Source organism: Platichthys flesus, chromosome 10 (assembly GCF_949316205.1).
Source record: "Platichthys flesus chromosome 10, fPlaFle2.1, whole genome shotgun sequence".
Classification (NCBI taxonomy): Eukaryota; Metazoa; Chordata; class Actinopteri; order Pleuronectiformes; family Pleuronectidae; genus Platichthys; species Platichthys flesus.
The window spans coordinates 13276196-13293205 of record NC_084954.1 but is presented as its reverse complement, the minus strand read 5'-3'; the positions used below and the strand labels follow the sequence as shown (position 1 = coordinate 13293205).

Below are 17010 nucleotides of genomic sequence, written 5' to 3'. Positions count from 1 at the left end.
TCGCAACAAATATCAGACCTGATAAATCCCAGAATGCCAGTGGAATGCTCTGTAGTTGTCATCTGGGTAGAATCTACCACTGCTGACATAGACTAAAAAAAGGTTATGAAATGAAATTGAAATGACAAATGAATAATTCAATAAATTCAAAGGTATAAGTAGTATTCTCATATAAGGACACTGAACTTTCTCACTCAATATTGCTGTGAGTTTAGATTTTTCTGCTCCCTCCTGCCACAGACAGATCGGATAAGACGAAGCTGTGAAACAGCTGACAACAAATCAACGCCTGCATGCAGTAATTAAATCCTTTCCTAGGGGCATTTACACATCAACCTTTGACTCCAGGGGATGTTGTGAGTGCACAGTGGGGCCAGGCAGAAAAACTACAATTATTTCATTAGCCTGCTAATAATACATGAGCTTCTGTGTAGTGATGCGACTGGACAGCCGTGTCCTTGTTTTTAGTTTTTTCTTATTTTTCAAACTAAGAATTAAATGGAATCAACATGCAGACCAGGGATAACCCAGCCTGCCAATTACCTACACAGGCTCTGTGTTTCATCCAAGGAAGATGAAAAACGCTGTGCGGGGTCCTTATCGGACGCAACAGAGCAAATTAAAATTTCACTCTGGTGTTGCTAATCAGCAATGCGCTTGTCGGCCAAGACAGAGATGTAAACAAACCAACGTAAGCAAGCGACTGACGGGGGGGCAGAGAGCGGCGGACAGAGAGGGAGGGAGAGAGAGAGAGAGAGAGAGAGAGAGACGCACATTGTGAGAGGGGATGGGTTGAGGTTGGACTGCTTAGTGCTGACGAGGGGGCTTTAGACTGCTCCTGCCTGTAAACACACACACACACACACACACACACACAAACAGAGAGAAAAGACACGCTCAAGGACACACACCCACAGTAACAAGAGAGGCCCAAAACAACACACACACCTGCCTGCCCATTTCCTGACCAGAACCCATGGGCTGTCCGTGCGATGCAGATCATGTACCATAAATTAGATTCCAGCAGCCACAGTCAGGCCCATCACTATGCACAAGGCTCCCTGAGATACCCGCATAATACAATGTGACATTGATGCATAGCTCCCATTATAAAGTCTTTGTTCGTATCACACTAATAATTCATAAGAGAGAAATGTAAACAGTATGCACTGGAGAGCAATGCAAGAGGGGATCATTTCAAGGTAAGCAAGTTACCAGTGCTGGGTTTGGGTCTCGTCTTTGATATGTAGAACTACTGAGCTTTAATTTTAATTCTTAAAAGAAAAACAAAGGCGAAACACTGAGCACAATGGTGCCAAATTAGTAGAAACTGTAGATATCCATTCATTTTGGTTTTATTAGGTCAGATTCTAAATGAGTTGCTGCTGTAATTATCTAAGCAACAGCACTGTTTCCAACTTGCTAGGCCCTCATTATTATCTACTAATTACTTTTATTGTTCTCTGCGTGAGTTCTGATTAGTGGATAAAGGACGAACCCTTGTTACAGACAGAAATTGCTGTTTCATTTATGATACAAACTTAAATAAGTCATTAGGAGTTCATATATGCTCTGATATTTACGAACACATGCTGTGAGCGAGAAAGGGAAAACACATACACATTGTGTAAAGCAGCTGAAGTGCATTCAAACAAACACTACCTGAAAACATTGAATGTTGTTCTGTTTTCCCTCAATCAAATAGGCCATAGTAATTTAAAAAACTAGGACAATGTCATTGTGATGAGAGAGCGGATTCATCTCACACAAACTCTAAATAACATATCTCATGAAACTCTGGTGTAGGTGCACACATACAAACATACACACATATTGTGTTGGGGGGGGGGGCAGTGTAAATGAGGTGCACTCCTGAAGAGAGGCGGTGGGGAGGGAAATTGAATTTGAAAGAGGGAAACTGTGCCAACAGGTGACAGAGGCATGCTCCGACCAAACGCACTCTGAAGTGAAGCGCAGTCATATCACGGGGCCAATTTGGAAGCAGTATTATGCACTACACCGCTCGCCTTTCTCACACAGCCTGTCAGTGCACAGGAGAGCAGTGCTGCTGCTCCAAATATGAATTAAACATAGGGCTTTTGTAGCGTGAATATACTGCTGCTGAAATGTTGGTAGAGTCAAGACAAAAAAAAAAACACAGCAGCACATGCCATTACTCCTAAACTCGGAAACTGAAAAATGGAAGGAAAATAAAATTTGCTACATAAAATGTTAAATGTAAGATTTGTGTAAGGGACCGGTTTGTAGAACTCGCGCTAAGAAACTGAACATATTCAAATATGGCTCATAGAACTGTATTTAATTGTAGACTACCAGAAATTCATTAGGTCAACTTTGATTCATATGCATATTTTATACCCAATACACACAGTGTACATTTTAGTGAGAGTGAGATTAGTGTATTTCTGGTGACCATCTTATCATCACATAATTTGACACAATCAATACCACAGTAACCCCTCCCACGCTAAGACTTTCACTTCATTTTCCCAGCATCCAAAGCAAATTGCCTTTGATTGAAACAATGTAGGTTAATGAACTACCTTTGTCTAGCGAGAGGCAGACAATGTAAGCTGTGCTCAACCACTATAGCCCCCCAGTCGTCCAGATGTGCCATCCAGCAGTGCGCATAATTTAGTGCATCAAAAAACAACTGCAGAATAAAGGCTCTTCTGGAGGAACGTGGTGATGTTTTGATTTTCGAGTCCTGGACTGGCAGCTATCTGCTCCCCTGGGTGCCTTCAGACGCAAGAGGTATTTCAGCACTGGGTTCATGGACACAGAGGGACGCTTAAGTACAGTCCCCCAAATTCAGAGGGAGGAAGAGATGAATAATAATTAGCAACACTTGCTTTCTTTCCTGATCTGTTCCAGCCTGAGTGCCCTCGAGCAAGGCAGTCTACCCCAGCTGCAGCAGTGCATCAACAGTAAAAGTCAGCTTCAGGGGTTATTATGTAAAACTGTGGCTGTGAGTAAGAGTGCTTCAGGAAAATGTAAGTCTTTTTTCATATTTCAGACTGTTAATGCTCAAGTAGATTAACAAGGCATTAACATTACATGTAGTCAAAAAGATACAGGTGTAAGATCATTTTTTGTGCATTTACAATTTATATCAAATAGAACAAAAAATACTGGACAATGCTTACCATACAAAAATAAAAGAGATTTAAACTATATATAAAAAACACATTATCTATTTTTTCACTGAGGGCTGACATTTCAGGTTTTTTGAATATCTGTTCTTTGTGTTCAAAGGGTATTAAAATAATAATCAGGAACCACCTACACCCTCGTAAAACTGCAATTATTGAGTTGGACAGCCTCCAAGTCGCGAGCATTCCCACCAGACCCAGATGCAGCATCACCACAGCGCCACAGCCAAAGATCCCTGCAAGACTCTGGCTTTTTTTTCCTGAGTGCAATCTGCCCAGTGGGGCCACAGGGAGCCAATCAGATGGCAGACTGGATGTCAACTGTGAGCCAGGCGTGCGGAGAGCTTTTATCCAGTTTACCTCCACTATTCAAATCCTCAACGGAGCTGCATGGGAATAGACGAGGTGCACAGACGCGCTCCGGCTCGAGACGGAACGCACGGAGAGGGACACGGCCTTTGCTTTTTTTCTGATTGCTTAAAAAAAAGCCAGGAGAATATGTGTTATATAATATATAAAATACGCTTTTTATAGTCATGTTTTTTCTACAGGAGATTTTTACTTTGACAGACCAGAGCATTGAATACAACATGTCCTCTAAACACGGCGTCTCGCAACGTGTCTGACACCACGTCTGCAAAGAGATGAATCCGTCCAACATGAACCCTGGTTTTTATGAATTATGACAAAAGATATTGAGGAACACAGAGAATAAACAACTGTAATAGTAACAATTGAAACGTGCTGACGAAATACACACTCTGGTGCAGACTTTAACAATACAGCATAATTAAAACAGCCAAATCAATAATCTGCTTTTTCCGAGGGTCTCCTTCCTTTTTCAGTCATACTGAAACTTAAATGTCTGGTGTTTACAAATAAAAATTACGTGCAATTAAATATGTTTTTCTTCCTGAATATAACCAACATATGATAATAACCATGTTCATTATTATAATCAAACTCCAGCACAAAGCTACTGGACCTAAAGACTGACTGGGGCAACAAACACACACACACACACACACACACACACACAGAAAACACCTGGTATCATGAGTGACATCCCAGTGCAAGGGAACTAAAGTTCACTGATGAGCACCGGAGCGCCTGACTTAAGTTTCCAAAGCTCACCTGCGTCCTGCCGAGGCCTTGTCCACCGTTACCCGGGCTCAGAGAGTGAGGGTGGTTCCTTTGCTGTCCTCCCCAGCCGTGAGCCGAAGCAGGTCCGTACTGGGGCCCCACGTCTTTCCCCAGGCCCATAGCGCCTTGCTGCTGCGCCGTGGGGCCACTGTAGTCTTGATAGGCAGCGCCATAACCCCGCATCATAGGGCTGGGGGACGTGAGCAGCTGGTTGAGGGTCGGGGTGGCCCCTGAGGGATGCTGCTGCTGCTGCTGCTGCGGCTGCGGCTGCTGCTGCTGCTGCGGCTGCTGCTGCTGGGTTTGTCCCGGGAACCTCTGGAAGCCGCCCGAACCCGCTCCCTGGGGAGACTTGCCGTGGCTTGATGAGGAGTTGCTGCCCATCATCATGTTCCCAGGTTGCCGGCACCCAGAGGGGCCCATCATCCCGTAGGCCCCACCGCCGTAGTTCGCCCGGTACCCCGGGTACTGGTTGTACTGGTTGTTGTGGAACCCTGCTTCGTGGGAATTCTCCATGCTGTTATGTGCCGGAGAGTGCGTTACCCCCATCCCACTGCTTTGTTGCTGCTGTCCGCCATGTTGCTCGTAACAGGGCCGTGGAGTGTAATAGTTGTTGTTAAACTCCGAGTTGTTACTAGTTTGCCCTAAGTTAGAATGGTCGTACCTGGTACTCGTCATCCTCTCCGCGGGTTTACAGGTGAGCTCCCCCTCACCTTTACCTGGCATGTGCTGCTGCTGCTGCTGTGGCTCCCCCTGCCCCCCCAACAGGTTCTCTTTGCCACCGTGGTGCTGGTGATCCATACCCCGGTCTCCACGGGGCCCCTGGCCGTTGTTATTGGCGGTGTTGTTACTTTGGATCTGTCGCTGCTGATGTGGCGCAAATTGGCCAAATTGCGGCGGTGGCTGCTGCTGAGGCAGCGGCTGGGACTGAGGGGGATCTCCGCTCCCCACACATTTCAGCTTGTGGTTCGCGATCAAACCCGCTTCCATCGAGGAAGTGGTTGAATTAGTCGACGCCGACGCGGACGTGGGGTTATTCCCATCCTTGTCGTGGCCGTCCGGTGCGCTGTGAGTCGTGGAAGTTGAATGGACCATGTTGAGCTCGTTACGGCCGCGATGGTCTACATTATTCAGAGTCCCATCTCCCGCTCCCAGCATCGGTCCACTTCGCTGCACGGTCCCTCCTCCTCCACCTCCTCCGGATTTCCCCGAATTGAGCTCCGGACCCAGACCGCTGGATAATTTCTTATTTTTGTTAGTAGTTCTGGTCGGAGCCGATGCCACTTGCGCAGCCATGGTCACTCCAACATCTCAGCGCGCAGTGACAGCAAGCCCCGACCAGCGTCGCTCACAGCAAATAACACAAGAGGGCAAGAAAAGCACAAGCTGGGAGGTGAAAAATATGTTCAATGGAAAAGCAAGCTTTGTTCTAGCGCTGGCGTTGCTGTGGCGGTGGTGAGACGGTGCGTCAGTGAAGCTTCATGTTGAGAGTTTCTCTGCCAGGTTTAAACGAAACTTTTTTCTTCCCCCCTCCGCCTCTCCTCCATCCCGGTTCTCGGTAATACGTAGCAGCGTCTCCCGGAGCCCCTGTGGCCCAGCATGGCATGAGAGAGAGCAGGCTCTACCAGCTTACCCACCTCCAGGGCTCCGGCGCGCAGCACGTGGAAAATCCGGACTGGAGCAGCGAGCCATTGCGCACGCCGCATTTTCTTTCTTGTTTCTTTTACGGTGATTTAAGGATTGATTTTTTGAATAAAAATACCGACGTGGCTGTAATTTAACATGACATACATCTCCAAATTCTTATTCCATCATAAACATTTCGACCAGTAATTACATGTCGGACGGTCATGGAATGACTCCTTCCCGTGAGTGTAAGGTGAATTTTATATTTTTAAACAACCAATAACCCGTGAAATCATGGATTTCCAAATTACAAACGGACGCTGCTTCTCTGCGCCGCACAGATCCCGAAAATAAATAAGCACCAAGAGATCATAACTTTGCCGAAGCGAATTTCTGCGCAGTTATCCAGACCAGATTTTCCCTCTACCCACCATCCCTGTCCCTCGGCTCAAGCCAGTTCTCTGCAGCTCTGTCAGGAGTTGGACACGCAACCACAAGCTGTGCGCAATAATGTTGCCATCGGAATAAGAATATAATCACACTTTATAGCAGCTATAATGTTCTAATATCTGCACCGCAGAGTTCATCCACCGCGCCATCCGCTCCAAGTCACTTCTTCTCAGGCTGTAAAGGAATAATGTTCCCCCTCAACAAGGAACAGTAATCCTGGAATACGAGGGAAACCACGGACATTACCAAACTATAAACTGTATAATATTCTTTAGAACTATTCGGTGTGATAGCAGATAAAAATGTCATTACGATTAGTTCATTATAAGTCTCCACAGGAATGTAATAACCTATGAATATTAAAGCCATTCTTCATTAGGGTCTTTAAAGGCTACATTCTTTAATTTCCTCCCGTGGATTTACTTTGTCAGAGACAAACTTGTCTGAATTGATAATGAAAATGAAATGAAAAAAGAAATCTAGAAAAAAAAAATCAACCCCAGGCTGCAGCGTAGGACCACACAAAAACCAAAGTCTACAAGATCTGCTCTCTCATCAGTGGCATTCAAACATGAACGTAAAATAGTGCTTAGTAAAGAAGCCGGGGTGTCTGTCGGGACTTGAATGAGCAGAGGGCCCGCTTTGATGAGATCAGATGCATTTGATCAACAGAGGGAGCTGCGGATGAAAGAGGGGGCTTGGGTAGGGGGGTGGGAAGAGAAGGATTTGGGGACGAGAGTTGTGCTGAGGATGGCCATGATAATGATAATGATAAGGACGATTAAGGTCAATGGGGGGGACACATGTGAGGAAGATGATGCTGGTGATGCCATGTGGCAGATTTTAGTGACCATAGTGCTTTCGATGACTGTATAGGTGTAGTGATGAACGTATTCCTACACACCTAACTCCATTTAAAAAACAAGGAGGAACAACTCACTCTGCCTCATACTTTGTGTAGCGTGGAGGATGAGGCCATGTCCATGACAATGGGAAGACCCCTGCTGGAGATACACTGTTGGTACAAGTTTGAGCATTTAAAAACACAGAGGTCTATGCATGTATATATAAACAGAAACACACCTCGTGTTTTACTAATACTGTGCTGAATATGTTCAAAACTTTCATGGTCTGAATTTGTAATATTTCACAAATTCAAATCACGCATGACAAGAGGCATAATCCAATATTATCAAATGGAAGGTCACATTGGACACAAATAAAAGTGACTGACATCCCCAGAAAACTTCCCTCCCATTTGCCTTTATTAGCCCATATGGCTGAGAATAAAAGCTGAACTACACACTACAAAGTCTCCATGGCGTTCACCATTCAGTATGCTCAGGCCCAGCCAATAGCATCAACATTAACAGATGGCCATTTATCTATAGGACAACCTGAGAAGACATCGTATTTACATCCTCCTGTAAGGGAGACAAATGTATAGGTGACAAAAAGGGACTGCTGTGGAGTGTGTACGAGTACAGGCAAAACTACATCTCTTTAAATGATCTAGGATTTTTTATGTTAAGTGTCATCTTCACTGGTTATGTGCACCTTTTCAGATTAGAACAACCCTCATCCAAACCATTCCTGCTCTCTGTACTTTTTTTTTTGTACATGACGATTCTGGCTCCCATCAGCGTCCTAGATCAAAGCCTCAGCTCCGATCTCATCTAGAGCAACACTGAGGCTGACAGTGTGGGGACCTCGGGCATTAGCATATTCTATGATGGCGCCCGGCTTTTCAAGCCGTTGCCTCGGCTGCAGCTCTGGGTGTGCCACGCTGTGGCTTTGCAACTCTAATTTCCCTCTCTCGCTCATTAAAAAAAGCCCACTGTTCTCCTATTAATTCGCAGACACACTGATCTGTTTGAATGGCGAGGATGTGTGTGTGAAGGAGGAGGGAGGTGGAGGAGGGCAATGGCTCAGCGCATTTGCATTTATGTTTAATTTATAACCTTCAGGGGCCCCCTGATGCAGCAAGATTGAAACAATAACTCCAGACAAACACGGGGAAGAGAGGAGGAGGAGCCGGAGGAGGGAGGATAGAATTAAAAATATACAGATCTGGGATGGTATGTGCTTTGATGTGTGTGTTTGCATGTGTGGATGTGTGTGTGTGCATGTAGGCAACAATGCTGTTACAGCCTTTGCATGCAATTTTGGGCTCATTGCACGTCTGAATCAAGGTGTATGTGAGACACACACACACAAGCTCACAGTTGCACATGCATACACTGACAGAGAGGCATAGGTCTCCAATCTGCAGGGGGGTAACATGCCACGGTGAGTGGCTGTCAGGAGAAGAGCTGGAGTCTGTTCTGGGGGGAAGTCTGCAGGGATCTCCCCCTAGCAGCACAGCAAAGAACAGCACAGCAGACAGCAGACAGCAGCAGCAGCAGCACAAGCCTGGCCAAGCACAGAAAGTGGGTCAGCCCAAAACACACACACATGCACACCCAGATACACACACACACACACACACACAGCTCAGACGGATGTAGCCCCGGTGTCACACTGTGGGTGTTTTTGAAAGAAAAAAAGCATGCAGAGACAGAATGCATAGATTATGTTTTGTGTTTACGAGAGACAGAATGGTAGTATATTCTGCATATGCAATGTTCAACGGTGGCTTGTTTAAGATCATAGGTGGATGGCTAAGGAATAGAAGGAGGGGTGTGCAGCTGAGACATGAAGCCAGCCAGCTATTGTGAGAAACACCCTATGGAAGTGCATCAAATTGATCCATAGTCTTTTCATTTCAGGCTTGGGTAAATAACAGCATTTGCATTGATCAGTCTGCAAAACCAGGCAATGATGGGCTTGGGAGCATACAGTATACGCTCAACTGTGTGCGTTTGTGTGGCTTGTGTGGCTTGGAACAAAAAATAAAAAATCCCTCTCTTATTCCTCTCTGCTCCTGGCGGAGTGGAAGGCCTCAGCAGAGCCCTACAAACAACTATGATGGATAAAATGTTTTTCAACAACACTTGAGAGGAGTGGATGCTATTGTGTCCGCCTGTATACTGAAACGCAGAATCACAGAATTCCCAGGACGCAGCACGCTCTATTTATGTGTTATGAAAAACATGACTCAAAAGAAAAAGGAAAACAGCTATGCTCCACTTTCAGTGTCAGCTATCATGTGAAGTGTGAAGAGGAGGAAGAGGATGAGAGCGAGATACAGACGGGGGAGAGGAGAGTAAAGGAGAGTGATTTTCTTCATCCACACAGATCCCATCCTGATGGTGACAGGGGAGAGGGCTCTCAGAACCCCCCCCCCCCCCCCCCCCCCAGCCGTCATTGCTCCTCTCCTTCCCTCCCTCCCCTTCTCATGACTGGAGGAGTGTGTGAAGTGTCCCCCGAGAGGCACAGACTCAAAGACGGTATTTACAAGATCCACACTGAGCCCACTTTTAACTGCCTGTGAAGAACTTCTCCCACCGCCTTTGATGTGCCAACCTAATGGGGAAGAGCTCGCCAGCAGTCATTGCATATGTTGGCGAGGCAATGTGTGCTAATCCACTAACATTGCAAGGTAGACTTCATGCTGCTTGCAGTAAGTGAACACTTTAAATGCTGTATAGATTTGGTGCATTGCTGCCCTTGGAAAAAAATCCCTACTGACAAACAGACGCTGATGCGACGTATCAACATTTACAGCAAATTAGAGGCACCAGCAGCAAAAGAAATGCACATTGCTTTTTTTGTGGTGTGTATAACATATTCATGTACTTATATAAAAGTCCACTGATCGGATCATCAAGACGATGATAAAAACTGAACCAGATGTGCAAAGTATAAACCCATATAAATCCTGCCTCCTCCGTGCTAGAGAATGAGACATGGGCCAAACTAAAAAGTCAAATTCATTTTTCTCAAAGATGGTTTCTATCATTTTAGATTATTCATATCACACTGATGTATGTTCAAGCGCACATTTTTCAAATTAGCTTGGTTTTAATTAGGTATTTGATGCTATAACAACTGGCTGAAACTGCATGATTGACAGCTGACACTGACTTACGATTGGTTGAACATGTATTTTTCCCAGGACCTCACAACTGCAGCTCCATCCCCTGATCACCACTGTGTAGACTCCAAATATGAAAGACGGCAGCTTTAACATCTGGGTTTTAGCTCCATTTCTGAATAGAAAGAGGAAGTGGAAACACGTCAGACATCTTTATATACAGTCTGTGGTTTATGGTAAGTAGATTAGGAGCGGATCTACCCTTTTGGTTGAAAAATGCCAGTGATGCAATAAATTAGACAACCTTCAGATTCCACTGCCACTGAATATCTCTATCCAGATGGGATGAGTAACATCAGCGAAGCAAGCTCTCCCATATAAATTAAAAAAAGCACCTCCACCTTCATGTTTCCTTCAAGCAGGCATATGAGACAAGACGACTGAAGCATCAGAGTGACTAGTGCCCCATGTTATCAATTGTGAGGTTAAAGGTCACATGACATACTCACTCTCTCTCTCTCTCTCTCTCTCTCCCTCGTCAGCACTAAGCAGTCCAACCTCAACCGATCCCCTCTCACAATATGCGTCTCTCTCTCTCTCTCTCTCTCTCTCTCTCTCTCTCTCACAAGACACAGAGGTAAAACACGGATCCTTGTCCAACTTAGTTTTATCTTTAACAACTGCGCTGAGACGGAAGGCTTTCATAACAAACAGAGGCATTTGGAACGATTTTGAATTAGGCTAATTAGGTTTGTGTTTTGTTTGTTGTTCAGGAGGCATGATCAAAGTGATATTTCACCAATTTGTGTCAGTTCCGTCGGAGAAGAGGAACAGTTTGGAGAATTCTGCCTATTAATCTCCTCAGGTTCAGCACGCTGTTCGTTAGGGACGGTAATCAAAACAACAGAATTATGAATAATGAAAAGTGTTGATCAGAAAGGAAACAAAACAGAAGATCTGAGCTTTATTAGCGGTTTATTAGTAACAGGATTTGACTCTACATGTTTTTTTTTTCTATTTTCCTGTTTCCTAGTTCTTAAAAGGAAGTTGGGGGGGTGACTTCAATTTCAATACCTTCTCAATCCTCCCTGCTCAGCCTGAGTGGAAGAAGAAAAAGGGAAGTGGATGGCTTGACCCAGGAGTTCAGAGTCTTAGAGCAACCGGCTGTTTTGATATTATCTAATATTTATGAATAACTTCCTTGATATATCCTTCGCCCCATGAAGCCTTCCGCTTTTACAGTGTTACACAATGATGTCTTAGAGGGGCGATGACGGAGATCAAACGGGGACTAGGCTCAGAATACAGAGAGCGCCCCCCCCCCCCCACCACCACCTCTCTCTCCGTAGCCTGGAAGGAAACTCAACAGAAAGCTATCTAACGCTGTGTGACTGAAATACAAGCTCCACTAGGCTGCGGTGTGAAGTGTGAAGATATTTGTATTTGTGTCTCTGTCAAAGGAATATGGGCACGGAGAGGGAAAATTCTGTCACCATTTGAGCATGAAGACGTGTGTTTTTGTGTGTGTGTGTGTCTGTGTGTATCCTATGTATCTCTACACGAGCCTTCTACAATGGGAATGATTCCTCTGTCTGCCTATCCATGGGTTTCACCAACACAGCTATTCCAGGCTGTTTGGATCAGTGATGGCCTCAGACGCCTTTTCACTATCTCTTCACAAAAGTCAAGTGTTCTCAACATGTTATTTGCCCAAAGTGGCCTTGTTCAAAGGCTCTATTGTTAGCCTAATGGAGGCGAGATGACACCAAGACTCTAATTATGGACACCAACGATCAGCCCTGATAATACTGAGAGGAAAGTGGATAATTTATGGCTGTTGTGTTGAAGGGTTGAGAGGAGGTGAATAAAAGAAGGGTGGGGGTGGCGAGGAGTAGACGGGGGGTGGGGTAGTTGCTTTCTTGTGTCATCGCCCAATCGTCCGGCACCTCCATCATTTCCCCAGAGCAGAAAGCCAAGACATGGGCACAGCAGGAGAATATTAATGGACTGTGAGACATTATGGTTGCTGCCCATTCAAAAGGCATGTTCTATTATATTATATGGGCCATCAACCGGTGATTTCTCACCACTCACTTTGCCTGATCAAAGTATACCTGTATTTCATAAAGTGCCCACAAGGTACAGCTTAAGTGCTTGTTTGTCTTATTTAACACAGGTAAAACACATAGAATAGATCCATCTTTGTAGATCGGAGGCTTGTTTGTCATGAATCTTGCTGCAAAGCTTATTCCCAACTGAATAGTAAATACAATGTATCAACAGGTATGATTTGATTGAATGGATATTAGCGTACAAATAACAAGTCATCTTTTCATCATAGCACTTTCTAGTAGCCTCACCTCTCCCTCAAAAAAAGCTACTATGAAAGGTAGGGACATTTTTGGCCTTAGTCGGACTGAGGTAAACAGCTTATCATGATCAATACGGCGAGGTGCCAGAATTGGCAAGACAGATACCGAAGCAACTCAGCAAGCCTGTGCCTATTCTGTCAACACCCAAAATCAAAGCGCCTCTCCCTTGAGTGATCTGTCCAAACAATTAAAATGAAACCCCTTTGTACAATCACACTTAACATGTCAGACAGAAAAATGAAAGGAGCCTCATGTACTGGAGCAGCATGCCGTGACGCCTCCTGTGACAAGCCCCATGGAGAGCGGCACACCACAGGAATGACGGCACTGTTCAAATTTTAAATATGTTTTGACACAAAATCAAAAGTTGCTCACCATTATGGGGGAGAGATTCCCCCGTTTTCTGTGTGATCACTTATTAGACCCCTAGGTGAACGAGGCAGAAATACTGTCACCTGAATATTCTCTTTGCACTTTCTTTGACATTTTTCTCTTTTTTAGCAGATCTGGGAATCATTTCACATTGTGAGATATCATTTCATAGTAAGATTGAAGCTCTGATCTCTCCACATCTGAGGCTCACAAAGAGCCACCGATGATCAATGAGGATTCCTGGGTGAGTTGCTGGGTTTTATCTGCTTCACTTTCTCCCTTCTGGTGTCCAAAGCTAGGTTTGCTGCCATTCTATTGCTGATTATAGGAGTAGAGATGATTTGACAGCTTTGCTGTAGTGGCTCTGACAGCGAATGCGGAGCTATTTCTAACAATCCTGAAAATACACTGAGTGAGAATTATCAGGATTTTTCCGCTTCTTTGAAATCTGACTGGTTTGATTAATATGATCCCTGAAGCACAGTGACTGACTAATCAGTCAAACAATCCCATCAATCAAAATAGCTTCCATCTGACATCTTTGTCACATGACAATGGCGTTATGTGGCAAATAATACATTTTTCTTTCACATTAATAAGCTTGAGTGGCTTTAAACATAATGGAAAACAAGACTATTTCATGGGCTTTCACAGTACTCTATACATAATCCTGAAGATGAAATTTCTAATCTTCTACCGAACAGGGGGGAAGTTTTTAAACCAAGACCCCAATTATGCCCAGCCACAAATTAGCATGCTTAATGTAGCAAAATGTTTTAATAAAGAATAAAAGCAAGGCAGTAGAAAACAAAAGCCAACTGGGTAATAAGATTATCTCTTCCAGGCACCCAGTGCACATCATTGTAGTTCACACAAATGGAAGAGATTATAAATCACATTCAAAACACCCTAATCCGTGAAAGACTCCCGATATGATTAGTTTCTATTACGTTTGGTGACCAAGAGCGACGGATTTATCTGGAATCCTGAGGAGTCTTTAAAGTACAGTTGGACATAAAGGCAAAGAGCCAGTTGAAGATTAGTTGAATCCATCTGTGATAAGCTTAAACAGTTTGGCCACAAAACTGAGATAAACACAAATCTGAAGACCAGATGATGTACTACATATTCGACAGCTATAGATTAGACATTGCACATCAAACATTTACATAATGTATCAAAAGCTTTATCCCTTTCCAAAATACACAAAAAGATTATTTGCGCACTCCTTTCCAGAATCTGAAAGATTTTCAAGCTTTTAGTATCTACACATCTGACTCAATGCCACATTGAGTGCTGTACCATGTTTTATGGTTGTCTTAGTCATTGTTGTAGGTAATGCTCTGCTGCGTGCCATCTCTCTTTGACCGATTACAGCCTCCTTCATCCCTGACCTCCCCTTAGTTCCTGACAAGGTCAAACATCTCCCATTAGGGAAAACTAGGCCTCGTTTTTTTCCAGAGAAGTATCCAAGTCGTACATCATGAAGGTCAGGGGCTGCATAATTAACTGGAAAATGTCTCTTATATTACTCCCCCCATTTAAATAGTGGATTTTCCAGCACCAGGGTGATATTTACCTTTTTTTCCTGCACAGGCCTGGAGCGAAGAGTCCTCTTAATCCAGCTTGGGGTGTGAAATTAAGTTGCATGTGCGAGGGAATGTGATTTCCTAGTTCCAGAGATGAGTCTGCTATGCTGCACTACAACTACAACCAAGTGCTATTCACCAGGGTAAAGACATGAGGAGAAGGTGTAATACCTTCGTCTCTGTGCATTAGAAAATCCAAAACACCACATACTGGAAGCTTAAATATAAAATTGATGATAGTGAACATAAGAGGGAAAAAAACATCTATAAAAGACGAATAAATCATGATTGATATTCTTTTAATTTCCAAAATATAGAGCAATTAGTAATTATTAGTCAGATTATTCACATTTTCCAGCACATTCACAAGACAACAGGAATGTCAATGGATGCATAAATTAACGTAACAATAAAAGGGAGAGAGGCAACAGGGCTGAGATGACAAAAGGGCATCCAAAGGAGAGTGTTAATAATGATTCCTCTAAAACAATTTCCATTAATTTTCAGCCATCTCGCTGGGGAGTAATATCCACATGCCCGAGGCAGGTTTAAATTGCAAAGTCTGCCCGAAAAAGGAGACGAAGGCTCCCCAGTGTCCAGCTGTTGTCATCAGAACAGGAAGACTTGAGGAAGACCCAGGAGACAGCACCACAATAGTGGCAGCTATGAGCTATTAGCACAGTGTCAAACCAGCAGAGGAGACTTGCTTGATGCTCATTGTTTTGATTGATGCTGTGTAACACACACGAGAGACATGTGCAGAGCTGGATTTCCTCCGCCTGACTTGATGTTTAGATACACTACCTCAGGTGATTGTTACCTTCAGACTGTAGCTCTGTCTGTGCTGCCTGGCGCGCAGCTAACAGGCAATGTCAAAGGTAGGACGTTAATAATACCAACATATTCTGATTCCCTGCCAGGGAATAGGTCACTTGGACACCGGGTCACATAACCAGTCAGCATGTGAAGACAAAGTTGGGCCTGCCAGCTTTGCCGAGAGGAGAGGGAAGGCAGCCAGCTAATGTCACACATACCAACGCCGGGGATCCTCTCTGTCGCCCCCTAAAGTTATTCTGTGGCCGAGCTGGTGTCTCGTCTCCCCTCACGGCCGGTGTGAGCTAGCTATGCTCCATGACACTGGGCATGTCTCCTGGGTATGGGCACACCTGGCAGACTGTCAGCGGGCACAGGTTTTAAGAGAGGGTGAAGAGGGTATGACAGGGAGGGGCAGGATCGCTGAGATATGTTTAGGGAATGGAGACACAAATCACCAAAAGCACTATGCAGAGAATGCCTATTGACTCCGGTAGTCTCCTGACTAAGTTTAAAAATAAAAAATAAAAAAATAAAGAAGCTATTGTTACACAGCTACAAATATTATGTAGTATTACAAATATATATATATATATATGTATATATATATATGTATATTTGTATATATATATATATATATAAAACAAACATGATACATGTCAGTTTCTGCCTCAATAAATGACTATAAGAAATTGCAAAACTGAAATACACTATATATATGCTGTCAGTGTGGCTACTTTGTTTGCACATATAAATGGACTTTACCTAGTCCATTTAAATACAAGAATCTTTAGAGTTTAAGTTTTAAAACCATGCTCAAATAATTGAACAGTTTGATTTATAGATGAACTTTCTTTAATTTTACAGCTCTGCAACTGCCTGGGGCTAAAAATGTAGGTCTGTAGATTTGCTGCAACATTAGTAACAAAACAGCTTGGATTGTATTCCCCTGTTTTAAAATACATCTCAATCAATTAAGCTGCGATAAACAGTTCGGTAGGGAGTTGATGGTTTTGCTTACATATAGATAATTGGTTAGGGTTAGGCCAAAAAAGGGCCAGCTTTGATCAATATGTTGATGTTACCTGACTCTCCATGATGTCAAATGTGAAGAGTTTTATTTTTAGAATTAATGAGAGAGAAACAGCACCAGGAAAATGTTAACATCTCCTCCCACAGTCAAGACCATAAAACAAAGTTTCCTCCCAATGAAACTTTTCTAATATTCTGTCCCTCGCCTGCCTCGCTGAGAGGTTGGATATCTCATTTGTAAGTGAGGGCCAGGAGAAGAGACGGCTGCCCACCAGCCTGTCCGTCAGAGGAGCTCACTGGGGAGTGTGAGTGCGCGAGCTTGAAGGAGGGTGTGTTGATTAATATCAGGAGGGCAGGGCAGCGCTCGGGCTGTGGCTGTCGGTGAGAGAGAGAGAGGACAGTTCTTTTCGCTGCCGCCCAGGGAGAAGTCTGCTGGCGGAGGGGGTAATGAGCCAGAAACAGGCTGA

General features: G+C 44.2%; 1 protein-coding gene across 2 annotated transcripts in view; it reads right to left on the bottom strand.

Moving 5' to 3' along the window:
• The window catches only part of arid1b (AT-rich interactive domain 1B), a 166129-nt gene extending 160253 nt beyond the window's left edge, over positions 1–5876 (bottom strand). For both annotated transcript variants that reach the window (XM_062396981.1, XM_062396982.1), the window contains exon 1: positions 4308–5876. In XM_062396981.1, coding sequence (XP_062252965.1) covers positions 4308–5609 — 1302 coding nt within the window. In that variant the 5' untranslated portion in view covers positions 5610–5876. The remainder of the gene's footprint in view (positions 1–4307) is intronic.
• Positions 5877–17010: the final 11134 nt, after the last annotated feature.